The 15,178-nt window shown below is 38.2% G+C and overlaps 1 protein-coding gene across 3 annotated transcripts in view; it reads left to right on the forward strand.

Annotated features, from left to right (window-relative positions):
- Positions 1 to 1,550, forward strand: part of adgrb3 (adhesion G protein-coupled receptor B3) — a 179,555-nt gene extending 178,005 nt beyond the window's left edge. For all 3 annotated transcript variants that reach the window (XM_088609774.1, XM_088609775.1, XM_088609777.1), the window contains one exon: positions 651 to 1,550. In XM_088609774.1, coding sequence (XP_088465900.1) covers positions 651 to 839 — 189 coding nt within the window. In that variant the 3' untranslated portion in view covers positions 840 to 1,550. The remainder of the gene's footprint in view (positions 1 to 650) is intronic.
- The last annotated feature ends 13,628 nt before the right edge of the window (positions 1,551 to 15,178 follow it).

A 15,178-nucleotide genomic window follows, 5' to 3' on the forward strand; every position in this document is an offset into this window, starting at 1 on the left:
CAACTTAGAAGTAGATACTTTCTACAGACACCTGAGTCCCTCAAATACTATTTTATTGCCCTTTAATTTACTCACAGACAAAACTAAAATGTATGTTTCTTTGTATTTCACCTCCCTAGATAGGATTTGGATGTAAACAAGTATTTTGTTTTACAAAATTGCTTTCTTTCGGGGAAAAAATCCTACTGTAGCTCCTTTGAACAACTGTACAATTATGGATGCCATCTTCTTTCAGGGCACAGGGTATGATATCTAAGTGTAAATTATTGCTTTCATTTACTCTTAGGACTGTGCCTAGTCCTTTTCTCTCACATTTCAATCAGTCTTTCGGAAAATGTAATTTAGAGCCTGTTGCTTAGTAACCACTGCAAGGGCATTTGAAACAGAACTGATAGCCATGTCTTTTTTTTTTTGTTTTTTTTCTGAAGAACTCTGCAGCAAAACTATGTGTGGACACGATTAGCATCTTTAATGCATTCATGCAGGTTGCAGCATCTTTGTTTTCTTTCTGTAAAGAGTGTTACATTTTCTTAACGGAAACAAATGGGGAAAGCATTGGCACAAGACTGAGTCCAACCTTACTGTCCACATTACGACAGGGAGCACCGTCCGACATCGTTAATGTTGCCCCTTTCTGCTGCTTTTTGCAGGACAAGCCAACACCGAACAAGCACCCGTGGGAAAGCTACAATGCACCTTGTGAATACCAGAATTACGCCACAATGAATGTATTAGAAACAGATGCAAAGGATTCACTAGAAATGACACCAGCAGAGTGGGAGAAGTGTGTGAGTTTGCCTTTAGATGTGCAAGAAGGTGATTTTCAGACAGAGGTTTGAAAGCAGGGCAGTGGAATTGTTTGCACTGACAACACAAAAGACTTTTTGCAGCCTGGCATACATATCTGGACTACAGGAATATGGCAGGGGCATAATGTGCCATACGTAAATGTCAGTGTTCTTTTGTATTCTCACTAGTGTACTTAGTGGGGCTACCAGGTGTACAATATTTACCATCATGTGTTTAAGTACCTGTGGAATGAATTGGTAAGGTAATATTTCTAGATGAAACCTCAAGCAACAGCTCCTGTTGTTACAGCTTCATTGGGTTCAGTTTTTAAGGAACTTTACCCTGAAGCACAATGTATATATTTATGCAGGTTTTTAAAAGTTTATAACAGTCTGTTTGGCCATTACTACACTTTTTACTTTATAATATAAAAAGGCAAAGGTTTTTTCTGTCATTTAAATGAATGTTTGTTGAGCTACATTCTTCATTGCTTTAAATGCAATAAAGGTAATACTCACTTTTATATGAATAATATATTTCACATCTTTATTACTGCAGATTTCGCTTGAAAGCTTCAATAAGCTTTCTTGACTGCAGCCCTGTATAAAATATTTAAAATGTTGTATGGTGTAAATAAACTTTTGTCTACATATGTTTTACTTGTGCCATTTATTTTAATTAAAATGCAGACCTGATGAAATATAGAGAAATGTTAACATTTGAAAAGGAATGTAAATAAAAGAGAAAATATGTTCTTACTGCTTCAGAGGTTGTGTCATCTCAATGCCGAATTAATCTAATTCAAACTACTGGTAGGAGCTACAAGTGTTTAGGTACAGAACAGCTGAAGATTTGCTATATTTTTTGTTTTGTGCATTCGTCATCCTAACTAGTGAAACTGGCAAAACGTGTGATTGGTGAGTTAGGCATCCAGGTGGTGACTGATTGGTTCTGCTTCAGACATGCTGTTTTTTTATTCTTGCTGAGAATACGCTTCAGTCCTCAGTGTTCATACTAGCAATTGTTTATTTGCAGATGTGTTTCAGTAACCCCACACAAATTAAAATAACCAGTACGACCGAGTCCCTTCTTAAACTAAAACGAGTCACATGTTCAGTCTTCTAATTTCATTTGCCTGAATATGTGGCAAATGAATTGTGATTCTCTGAACACTGGAGACAGAAATGGTAAATGAGAAATGGACACAGTTGTCTTGAATAAATACCTGAATCTATCCATTGTTCTGTATGTTTTCTTGCCCATAAAAGGGCTTTGTATGAGGTGGTGGGGTTGTAAAGTGTCACAGTTGGAAGCAATGAAACTTTCATTATTGATGTAAATAGCTGAGTCATAGCTGGGAAAAAAACTTTTTGCAAACAAAAAAATTGGAAAACCATCTGCTATTCAATATCTTTGGGCAGGCCACTTTATCTTTAGTTTTTCATTTTGCAGTTGCAATGCAGATCGCATAACAATTTTACAAATGTTTTATGCAAACCACATAAAATGTCCAGCTTTTAAAAATATTTGTATTGCTCTACCTGTTGATGACTACTGTAGATGCCTTGTTTTTTCTCATACACTTTCCTCACAGCCTCTTCTGGCACATGAAAGTGAACAGGAACGTCCTGTCAGGAACAAAACTCTGCATGTCTTCAGAAAATCCATTTGTTATATCTCAGTGTCTGCATTACAGCATCCCTAGTGCTGCTCTGCAGTGGGAAAAGCACTTGAACTCATCAGTGTGGGTAGAGTAGCATTGCAAATTTACAACATGCTGCTGTAGCTAAAGAACCTCAGCTTTCAGATTACAGCACACTCAGAGACAGGAAAGATAAACATGAGAGGCAATCACTGTTCATGCATCTTTAACCCTAGAACACCCAGGACAGAGATCAATGAACAAACTGCATTCTATTTACTGGGGGAAAATTCAATGCCTTGAAAAGAAGTATTTTACAAAATATGATTTTTTTTTCATACAGTATGGGATTATGTTATCTTGTATGAAAATAAATTTAAAATTTGATTTTTCGTTTGGGTTTCAGGAAGAAAGTCACGATGACCAAAATTAGCTAAAAAGTGAGTGTGAAAATCAATTTTAAATACAACCGATAAAGGTACTCACAACATAAATTTCTCACCTTGACTTTATTGTTCACAATTTGGCTAAAAAAAGACTTTTTTTATTTTTTTTTTGCTTTTGAAAACTAAAGCACAAGACCCACCAACAGAGCACCATAATTGACAAAAGAATTTTGAGTGAAAGTGATCTAGACCCATGATTTGAGGAGTACTACAAAATTAAAGAGAAATCCCTTTGTGTAAGTACTGTAGGTGACAGTCTCTTCACATCTGAGGAAAGACAAAAACCAATCTTGAAATACTGTATATGAGACTGACAGCAGTCAGTGATGTGGAGACAGTCACACTGAGGCTTGCTACATTACACCTCAGATTTCCACATTAGTATGCACTGAACCTGCAGTGCTCCTCCTGAGGATCCTTCATTGTGTGTACAGAAGCCACATTTTGTCTTGTGAGTTTTAGAAAAATACTACATTTTACATTGCATCACATTAATGATGATCAATTGAGTTAATGTGAAATCTGCCCAAGACTAGTAACCTTCAGGGTATGCACCAAAATATCTAGCCTCTTTTCTGGTTTATAGATTATTAATCTATAATCTTTCATTTGGAGTTTGAGAAGTTAACTCAAGCAAGAAGCTGGGTACATTTGTACAATTTTGCTGCTGTAAATGAGTTTCTTTATACGTATACATGGTGTATCCCTATGTTTTCAAAAGTATTGTAGAGAGAAAGAGAGGAAGGCCGCATAGTGGATGCTTAGAGTTTGAATTATACAGCTGCTGAGGGTTGATTCTGAGATTGAAGAACAGCACGAGCTGCTTGTGGACACTAACAGGATTACAGCTAGGTGTGCCACTTGGAGTCATCATTTCAATCTGTTCCTGAATTTTAATGAAAATCTCTTTCTGTCTTCTTATTGGCATACTTTACCTGAGATAACTCATTACTGATACATCCATCCATCTTCTTAACACTTTATCCAATACAGGGTCTCAGGGCCACCAGAGCCCATTCCTGCAAGCAACAGGTGCAGGCCAGGATGCCAGTCCATCACAGGGCAGGCAAAAGCACATGCTCACAGCAGGGCCAATTTTCCCAGAAGCCAGTTATCCTTCCAGGTTGTCTTTGGGCTGTGGGAGGAAACCTGAGCACAAACACAGGGAGAACAAACTCCACACAGACAGCATACCAGGAATTGAACCCCCAGCACTGCGAGGCAGCAACCACTGTTCCTGGTCACTGCAATGAACCCTGCCCGTGTGACATACTGAGACAGATCTCAGTTGTAAATAACTTCCATAAAAACTGTGAAGATCTAAACCTAGAACATCTGACAACGTTGTTGAAGCCAATATGCCTAGGTAGGTAGGTTAGGTCCCCTTTTCAGGCCATAAAGGGCCCATGGGGGAATGGGGGCCAAGGGCCACCATTCCTCTCAACGATCCAACACTGGTCAGCATCACGCTCCAGCGGCCTGTTGCTCCCAGAAGGATTAACCACTGGTACTCATTTGGTTAGCACGCTGAGTGGATCTGGGAGCTGTCTGGAAGGAATTAGAGCAAGCTACATCGTTTGCCCCTACCTGGGATTGAACCCGGGACCTTCCCATAAGGAGCTAGACGCCCTTGCCGTCTGACCTACCGCGGTGCCTGCTGATTGGAAAATGCACCAGTGGTCAGGCACTGGAACTACAGACACAGAGGTAAATGGCTCATGGCTGACAGCATCACACACCCCAGCAGCAACCTTTAGTACAAACTCTTAGTCATTTTTACCCTCTGGCAATGGCTATCATTTCTGTCCTGGAACGCTCCACTGATTAATGCCAATCAATGCAGCATGCACAATGGTCCTGTGACCAGCTGGAAACACCATGTGCTATGTTTTAAATGCCAGGAAGAAGTGTGCTCAGGTGAAAACTGAATAATGAATCATGGATTTAACCTGAGCATACATTTACCCAGCCTTTTACAGCAGGATCAACTATATTTATACTTAGAGAGACAGGAGAAATTGGTTGAAATTCTTTTCCATGTTGTGTTTCAAGCAAAGGGTTCTGTAAAGAAGCATTAAGATCTCTTCAGTGAATTAGGGACCAGTCTACTCAGCTAAGTATGGTTTTGTTTGATGTTGGCCATCTGTTCAGTGAATGCTATGACCCAGTCCTGCCTCTCAGAGTAATGCTCAGAAAACTACAGAAATCTCTGAACAGCACCAGCCTGTTCCACAGAGGAGCCAGATTCTTTCAGTTGTCAGAATATATCAACATGTTTGTTGGAAGGAAAGAAAAAACTGGGCTTCCTCTGATAACATCTTACTTCACCAGTCTGCTCTTCTAAATACAGTAAGTAGAATGAATGATGTTTTTGATATTTCTATTTTTATTTGGAATTTTATTCCTTTAAAACTACTCCTAGAATTCCACTAAGCTTTTCCATAGTTTGCTTCCACTGAAGAACAGTTTGAAATATTACTAACAGAAGTACTCTTCTTGGAAACAGAAAAATGTGGTATCCTCTTTTTCATTAGACAGTTTACAGAGGGTACCTTCCACAGTGGAAGATAAACTCCATGAAAACTGAAAGACTAGTGACAGGAGCTATCAGGAGTGAATTAGAGCCATGTGGTATCCCTAAGTATACACCTGGGTCAGTTTCATGAAAGAGGATTTGCAATCCACACCACATTTGTGAAAGAGGAAATCAAATTCTCAGTTTGCAAGAGAATAAATTAAATGTTGAAGAACTCTGACGTTCGTCTGGAGGTTTCCCAGAGTTAATCTCCAGTAGATTAAAAACAAGCACTTTGAGAACCCACCTTTAAAGGCGCTATATAAAATAAAGTTTATTATTATTATTGTACAGTCTAAGAAAAAACAAACTACTACTAGAAGCTAGAGCACATCTCCATATTCCTATATGGATATAGATCTCTATGATGATGAAATTACACACTTAATAGGTGACCTTGACAAAGTCACAAGGCCTTTTTGGAATGCTTCCTCTGCACAAATCATGGTAACAAAATCAAGCCAGTGCCATCTTGGAAATTCATTGGCTCCATTGTTCTATGCTACTACTTCATGTGGTTTTTAATCTCAGTCATGTACAGAGAAGAAACAGCATAAGGTTTTGGAAGACAAGAAATGGGAAAGGATTAGGCATCTTGGCTGTCTATGGCACAGGCTCGGCTCAGCTTCTGATGACATCAAGCTACAGAGCTGCAATGCAAGGAGGGAACTGCCATCATTGACAAACATTGCAGACGCTGGTATTGGAATATTTAATAATTACATGTAAAATGGGTGTTCTGTGAGAGAAGTAACAGACAATACAGCAACTTTGAGAAAAAAAATGTTTTTCTGTTCCAACTTTCCGTTTTCCCTTTATGTTGCATTGTGTTCAATGTAGATGGCATCAGCGCGTCATTGAATTCTATTACAAAGAAGAGTATATTCAGTAAATAAAATTACAGCACTGTATTAAGAACTGATTAATAATATACATAAACAAACTAGCTTCTAAAAGCTCTTTCTGTTGAATTAATTAATTCATCTGGCATTTTGTTTGGTTTGAATGCATGTCTCAGAATGGAGGCTCACTCCACTAGGTCATCATGTGTAAACAGCTTCAATTGTATTGAATGACATCAGCGATTCCTGCTCTGACTGGGTGCAGATACACATGTACTTAAATGATTATATGATATACATATTATAATGGAGCTGTTAGAGAAATCCAATAGCTGAGTTAAATACCGTACATACAGTACATGAATGGTAAATTTAAACATGACCTTGGCAGTAATTAAGACCACATCACAGCTGCCACATCATGGAATAACTCACCCAGCCCGCACTGAAATACCTCTAGCTGTCAGTGCTTCTTGCATTCCCTCATGGACTCACCAGGGCAGACTGACAAACGTTCCGTACACTGCAGTGTCACCAAACACCTGGTAGTATTATTATAAAATAAAACTGAGGGTGTGGATGTGCAACACATTTGACAATATTAACTTAACTTAAGTTTTCTGGTATATTCGGTGATGATAAGATGAAAAGACATGGTAAGAGAGCTGATCAAGCTGTGCTTGTACTGAAGTGTGACTGGTAATGTTTCACAGGCAAAACAGTGGTTGTTACTCACTGGGCCTCGTGACTGCAGACCCTCTATAGTTAGATGCTAAGGAGGCTATATAAAGTACATGAAAGCAATGTGGTGTGCAGTTTTTTTTGCAGATGGAGAATTTAATGTTTTCCTCAAGGGAGAAGATCACATCTATTCTGTCTTCATTTGGCAAAAAAGAAAATTCAAGCAGTATGCCAAACCTTTGTGACTAATAAAATCAAAATGACTGTAATCTTTGATTTGACGGCTTACTTCCCCTGCAAGATATTTTGCCTGCATCTCTACTGCATCTGATGAACAGGAAATGCAGCACTACATCAGACAGCAATGAAGTCAACAGCAGAGTAACACCCACAGAGATAAACACAGTGCGCAGTGCTATATGAAGCAAGGCTTTCAAAGAACATAAATAAAAATTCTGATATGCCGTGATTTGAAAATGACACTTTACTTTCAGTTGTGTTTTTAAAGGTCAGAATTGGAAATCATTTAGACCACACAGGAACATCAGCACATTCAATAATTCCCTTTCCCTTCCTTCCTACATTCAGACGTAGGTAGTAATTATGACTCTGAATCCTACATCCACCCAACAACAAAAAACAATATGAGATGTATGAGATGCAACATTCTGTCTTTTGCTATTATTAATGAGAAGATGCTACTTATTTGCACTATTTTAGTAACAGTATTGTCTATCCTCAGAGAAGAGTGGGATTTATAGTCAGAAAAGTGCTTTTTATTTGTACTATAATATTCTTTATTCCTTCCAATAATGCTTTTAATGTAAGAGCATATTATTTTATGAAAATGGTAGGAATTCTCAAACTAGTGTTACTACAGTACCCATGTCAGAAAGGCATATACTTATATATATATATGTTGACAACTGAAGAAGGCTCCACAGCCGAAACGTTGTGTTCTCTTTCTTCTTTTTTTCAACATGGAATAAACCTATTACTTGTTCCTTTGCAGCCTACGCATGCTGACGCAGCTACCCACCTGAACTACAACCGCCTATATATATATGTTATTATAGCTATTACATATAGTTATTTCAAGCTTTTCCATAAAAAAATAACAATTCTTCAGTTATCAAAAAAGAAAACTGAGAAGCTTTGCTAAACCTTTTAAGAGATGGTCTCTGACACAAAGAGATATTTTGCAGGGTATTTAGCAGGGTGTTACATCATTTGCACAACGCTTAAGAGAAGATGCAGATCTGACACTTGCTTAATGTAAACTAGTAAAAAATTATCATTGTTCAATTTGTATTTGGAAGGCATATGAGAGACAACTGTTTCATCTCGTTAGCATATCAATTAGAAGTGCTTCCTTGATTAATCTCCCTTTGCCCAAATATTTCTAGAAATGTGTACCAATACCTCCCAGCACATCACATGCACACAAAAAACATCAGTTTAACATTACAAAGCCCTTTCATATAAATGGAGTTAATCAAAATTAAAACCAAATTGTAACATTTTTTTTCCAGGAAAAAAGCATTGTGTTTCAAATGATGGCACTTGAGTTTCCAACAAAAAGGAGTCCAGACTGTATATTTTTCATATTTTTGCCACTTTATATCAGTTATCTGGATTCTGGTTTAGTTAATTACAAATTGTACAAAAACGTTGTAGCATTAAAAACTGTAGAAGCAGCATACTGATAATCCAGGAACACAGACAGATAGGTGGCATTTAATGTAGATAAATGCACAGTGTTACATGCAGGTAGAAGAGAGATAGGGAACACAGAAGAATCTATGAAATATCAGAGGCATTCATTCTGATACTTTTTCTTCCTCTCCTCAATATGGGAATGTAATGTAAAGGCAGAAAGTGTGAATACTGTATATACAGTGGTAGTTAAAAGCATGGAAAGGCGAGGTATTCTCAGCACCACAGTTACCAAATAAGAAGAAAAAACAAATCTTTCTGAAACAGACACACTGACATTTTTTAAAACAAGCACAGGTAAATCATTTGTCATCAGGATTGCTCAACAGTAGAGGCTCTACTGTGAAAGTCACTAGCTTGCAGTGTTGAACCAATACAAGCTGTTCATCTACACATGCTTTCCACCAATTTGCATGTGACTCAGCACTTTCTACCTCTGCTTCAGTTCACTATACTCCTTTTGTTTAACTTATCCTTGTTTACTTTTAATCAGTATATGAAGTATTTTGTTTCTCCACGTTTTTATTAAAATATTCATCTTAACCGTGACAAGACTGAAGTCATGCTTATTGGCACCCCCCATCAACTTTGTAAAGGCAATCCTGTAACCCTATCTGTAGATGGTTCTGTACTTGAGCTTCAGTCTAAATTGAAAAACCTTGGGGTGATATTCTATTCTGGTTTAACATTTGACCCACATATGCGGCATATTGTTAAAACATCTTTTTTTCACCTCAGACATATCGCTAGACTACGTCCTATGTTATCACTAAGTGTGGCTGAAAAGCTGATCAACACAATTGTGTTCTCCCGAATTGACTACTGTAACGCTCTACTCACTGGGGTATCTAAATCTACATTGAAAAAACTCCAGTATGTCCAAAATACGGCAGCCAGAATCCTGACTAATGTAAGTGATCACATTACTCCTATCCTGGAGTCCTTACACTGGTTTCCTGTCAAATTCTGAGTGGACTTTAAAATCCTCATGCTCACCTATAAGGCTCTGCATGGCTTGGCACCTCAGTACCTGTCTGATCTATTATCTCTTCCTACTCCCCACCTCGCAACCTTTGCTCCTCTAATTCTGGTCTCCTTACTGTCCCACAAGCCCGTCAACATTGTATGGGAGACAGGGCCTTCTCCTGTTATGCCCCCAAGCTCTGGAACTCTCTGCCCAAGGATATCAGAGAGTCACCTTCTCTAAACTCCTTCAAATCCAGACTCAAAACCTTCTTCTTTAGAAGAGCCTTTACCCCTCTGTTCCTACTATACTTAGTACCACCATCTACGGCCTCCTCTGTGTATTGTAATTGTGTTTTATCTTGTGTATACTTTTTATTTATTGTTGATGTCATTATGCACTTTGAGAAGGCACCTTTAAAGGCGCTACATAAAATAAAGTTTATTATTATTTATTATTCTAAATGTGGACCATCGCTTGAAGCTTAACTCTTGATTTGTTTGCTTTTGGGTTGAATCTGCTCTGTTCCATGGTATATATTTTGAACTCTGTCTCATTCCTTCATAGTCTGCTATGAAATTCTAAATTTCAAACTCTATCTCAAACTAAATTTCAATCTAAGATTTCAAACTAAATCATACCATATTATGATCTCAGCATTCTCTCAGCGCAGTTTTAATAATTTGAAAACACAATATAATATCAATACAGACATTACCGCTAGTAGGTGTTCTGACTAAGGAGGAAAAAAACATTAGCTAAGTGTAATATTTTATTATCATCGGTCTAATCATAAGCATTTCGTTCTTCACAAAATATGGCCATGATTTCATTATATACTGTAAGGCTGCATTATAATTCAATTCAATTTAGAAGACTTAATTCATCCCCATGGGGGCAATTTAAGAAAATAATAACTCCATTTTGTTGCTCACTCCATACCAGGTGCCCTTTGGATATTTATTTATAAATCTTACCCATAAAGCTTTTGGGACCCCAACTCATCCAGGTTAATCTCTCTGTTAGTCATAATTTCAATTACATCAATCTCACCTGCTAATTCAACACCTTCTTTACCTGTATTCTGATCTTTGAATTTCTCTGCTGATCTCTGACCCGAGCCAACTGGTGACCATCTATGTCAGATGTAATCCATCATGTCTGTAGAGAGCGCTTTACAGATGAACATTTCCTGTTTTTCACCTTTGTATGGTCCAGGTACTATTCCTGAGAAAAAAAAGTTATTTAATCCTGTTCTGTTGCTTCTTTACAAGGTCCTTGAATTTTTTTCATATGGAAAGTGTGCTGCTTATGCCAATCTTATCTGTCCTGACATGAACAACAGATTTGTTTCTTATGAAGCCGTCTACTCTTTGAAGAATGTGAGCCACATGAGTTCCAGGGAGAAGCATACTGTTTGTTCACTCTTTGGTGACATTTTGAGTGTTTTCTCTGGGGTGTTAAATCAAGAGTCAGGTAATACATTATTGCTACCTTTCATTCTGAAGAAACTTTTACAAAAAAAACTGTATGTTTCATCTGTGGAGCCTTCTTCAGATCTTTAAACTGTTTAATTTAAACAAAGTATGTTTTATAAAATTCTGTAACAAACAGACAGATGTTACCATTTATAGGCTTAACAACAAACTGAAAAACAGAAAAAAAAGTGGTTTTCATAACTACTGGAAATGCAATTCTCTGTGGCTTCATTAGTATTGGCTGGTGTCTTCAGATACTGTAAATCTGTACCATGCAAAGCCATTTAACCTACCGATACTTACAATCCCCTAGATGGTGTTTATCAGCATAGCTAACATGTGCCCTGCAATAAGGCCTAGTTGATGAAAGCTATTTTGCATCTGCTGGTATCTAGTTGGACATGCCACTCACAGTCAGGTAATTATTATTATTATCAGGACAGCCTCTTCCGGGTCTATGAGCTTTAAACAGAAGGAAATCTCTGCTGTAAAACTACTGTTGTCTTTTTTTGTGTCCCTCACTCTGTACCCCGGTCACTGTTCTTTGTGTGGACCTCTTATTCTCTGAATTGTCTGCTACACTGTAATTCTGACTTTTCAGTAGTTCGTCTTCCAGTGAATTTTCATCTCAACTCATATCAGAGTTTTACTGTACAGTATGTCTCATATTAGACTGACAATCTTATTTTATGAATAAGAGTTTATTCTTATAAGGGCAACAAATGTAACCAGGGTCAGAGGTACTGAGCTTGTTAAGAAGGTGACATTACACCCTTGATATGAAGACAGCTTAGACAACTCCTCTAGCATGAAGAAGGCATGGTCTTTTAGCAAACCAGAGTTTGCCATTGTCTAGAGAGTGGCGTTAAAAGATGCTTTGAGCTCATGAGTGGCCATGATCAAATGACACAAGGGAAGAAATGTCATACTAGGTCATTGGGTTTTCATTCCTGGTCTCATTTTAAATCATTGAACAAATTGTTTTGTATAAATACAAAAATATATAAAGGCCTACTTTGTGTATAATTCCTGTGTATAAGACCTATTTTTAGGACACAACCAGCTGCTAATTGAAAAGTGCTTAAAAAAATCTGCATGATTTGGAGGTGGGTGCTATGAGGACCAAGTTGCTCATCCTTGATGTGTACTGTAACAGCGGTGTGCTAAAAGCTCGTCACTGTGGATTGTATGAGTAAGTGTACCTGGAAAATGTCAACAGAATACTTGGGACCTGATGTGCACTTCCATATACTCTCTTGAGTAGCCAGTGCCACAGTCATACTCTACTTGGGATGCTTAATTTGTCCTATTCCTTGAATGGATTGAAAGGTTTATCCCCTGGTAAAAAGGCTTACTGTTGTGAAGCTCAGGCTCACCAGAATATTGGTAATGTATAAATAGTGCCTCCCATCTCAAACACAGAACTTTGCAAATCATTCAAAATCACTAGTTTCATAGTGACATCTCTTCTGGCTCAGCTGCTCAGTTTGGAAGGGCTCCCTCACTGACTTCATTGTACCTAAGGGGATGAGCAACCTTCTCTTGTGCCTCCCTTATACTTCATCCACAAATGTTCTGGGCTTTCATGGTATCTTTGTTGTATCACTGTATGATATGCGGCTTGAAATTACATTTGATACTGAATAGACACTGAATTTAAATCCACACATCATATAGCAATACAACAAATCAAAGATATTCACTTTAATTACACACATAGACCCTTACACTAATTTTGTCACCCTATCTTGCCTGCAGAATTAATTTTGGAATTCTCCGACAGATGGGTTGAGGACTTAAGGAAATGAGACCCTTCTAATTTTATTTAAAAATCTATTTACCCATTTTCAATGTTTCACAGTTTTACAAGTTGGGAATAGACTGCAAAAATTCTAAATATAAAGTTATATCAGTGTTACTATCGCAAGTTCAGACAGCAACAAAATATAGAAATCTTGCAAGGAGGGGTGGATAATTTAAAGAGGCATTTAAAGTCACAGTTCAAAGAGTAGAAATCAAAGGATTCTGACTCAACAGAGACAATATTAATACATTACTTTGTATTTTGTACTGAATACAGTGAAGATAGACATTTTTGTCTTAGAAAAACCCTGCATGGAATTATGTTATATTAAGAAACCTTATTTTCATAGTCATTTCCTTCTAGTGATCTATTAATGTAGACAATCATATACTGTACTGTACTAGGCAAAACTGTACAGAGGAAAATGAAAATCATGGAAATGGAGGACCAATATAGTTCCAGCAGCAGCCCAGAAGTGTGGAAATGTCACTGCTAGATTTGGCCATCATTTTTCTAATAAGACTTGATTATGAAAGAAGAAACATGGGCTCAGCAAGGAGACGTGGCTGGCATTTACAGAGTGCCAATGGGCTTTATGTGAAGCAATGGCCTAGAGATCACAGCACCACTGTGTGCAAAGGTCAGCCGGGCATTTGGTATTCAACTGAGTTTCAATAACATGCTGATTTATAGAGGGAATTTCATTGTTTCATTTACTACAGACTCAATCCCAAGTGGCATGTCAAGCAAGGCCCTTTATCTAGAGTACTAGGGGACACATGGCAATGTGGAACTGCAGATACCCTTGGAATATACTGCAGCAGCACAGATGCTAGAAATGTCCAAAACCTGGAGAACATCAGAAACCAGACCCAACTTCACTAATCTTCTGAGACCTGACAAGTTTAGGCAACAAGGTGGTTACACTGTTGTTGTTGGCATTCTAAAAAATGTACAGGATTAAATGAACAATGTTATAAGAGAAATTCAGAAGGATGGTTAGGTCCTAATCTTGCACACTTCTGCTCGCCTCCATATACTGTATGAGTCACACAAACTACATGCATCCTTTCAGCACTCTGCACTTTGTCCTTCGCAGACAGGTGTGTCTCGCATTTGGTGATCCTGAAACCTTACATTCATTGTGTTCATCGAGGACCAGCAGTCATCCAGGACTGCTCGTCTCTATAACATCAATGCTTCACTCAAAACAAGGGATTCTGTCTGGGGGGTCTGGGCACTCTCAGCATCAAGGCAAACTCCCTCAGCCAGGGGAGGTACAGTACCTGCATATTTCGTCGCTCTCACACATTTCTGAGAATCTAAGCAAACTACAGTACTGCAATAAAGGTTAGTAAAATAAAAAAATGTTTTGGTGTATTAAAATAAGGTTTCAGCAAGTACAGTGAACTTACTTTGATAATGACCAAAATGAAGATAACGATAAAATAGGTTAATTATGGTTTAAAAGGCTATCACAGAATTCAACATGTTCTGTTGCACAAATTTCAAACTCTTGACACAGAATTGTTGAAAGGCCATGCTGTTCACCAGGGACACTGTCATGCTGAAACAGTGTGGCTGTGTCCAGATGGCAATGTGTGAGGAGACAAAGTGCATATGCCATATCTGCTACTACTGCGTTTCCAACACCACTCCTGAGAGCTGGAGAGCCGCCATCTTGCTCATGATTAGGCTGACATCTGACATTTCTAAGTGAATGTCCAGAGAGAAAACAATGAATATGAAATTCTTGTTAAAAATGATAACAATTAATACATATATCTCAATATCCTGATTGGCACTTGGTCCTCAGGACTGAGGACTGAGGACTGAGGAATGAGGATGGTATCAAGAACCCAGTAACAAAAGTTAGATTTTAACATACTGAAACCAGCAGATGCAAAATCATATCTAAACAATACACTATAATGGAAAAACAAAAACTATGATGCCTCGGGGATAGTGGTGGCCATAGGTGCATGAACAGGTGTGTCCATAATTCCGGACACACCCCTCACAGTCTGCTGGGGGGGCTTTTTCTTTTGCAACTCCTCCAAGAGTGGCAATGTTTTTGTCCCCCTTGACTTTAGCCAGGACACAAGTCAGAGATCACTGGGTTGTCAGCTTGCAGACTCTCATGCCGACTTGACCACGCCCTTTTTTCCTCTGATCTCCTCCGTTATCCAGGTTGAGATCTCTCACCTTGCTGAGCCCTTCACTTGTGGTTACTTAGCTTCG

This window comes from Lepisosteus platostomus, chromosome 17, assembly GCF_059453375.1.
Source record: "Lepisosteus platostomus isolate fLepPlt1 chromosome 17, fLepPlt1.hap1, whole genome shotgun sequence".
In the NCBI taxonomy this organism is placed as follows: Eukaryota; Metazoa; Chordata; class Actinopteri; order Semionotiformes; family Lepisosteidae; genus Lepisosteus; species Lepisosteus platostomus.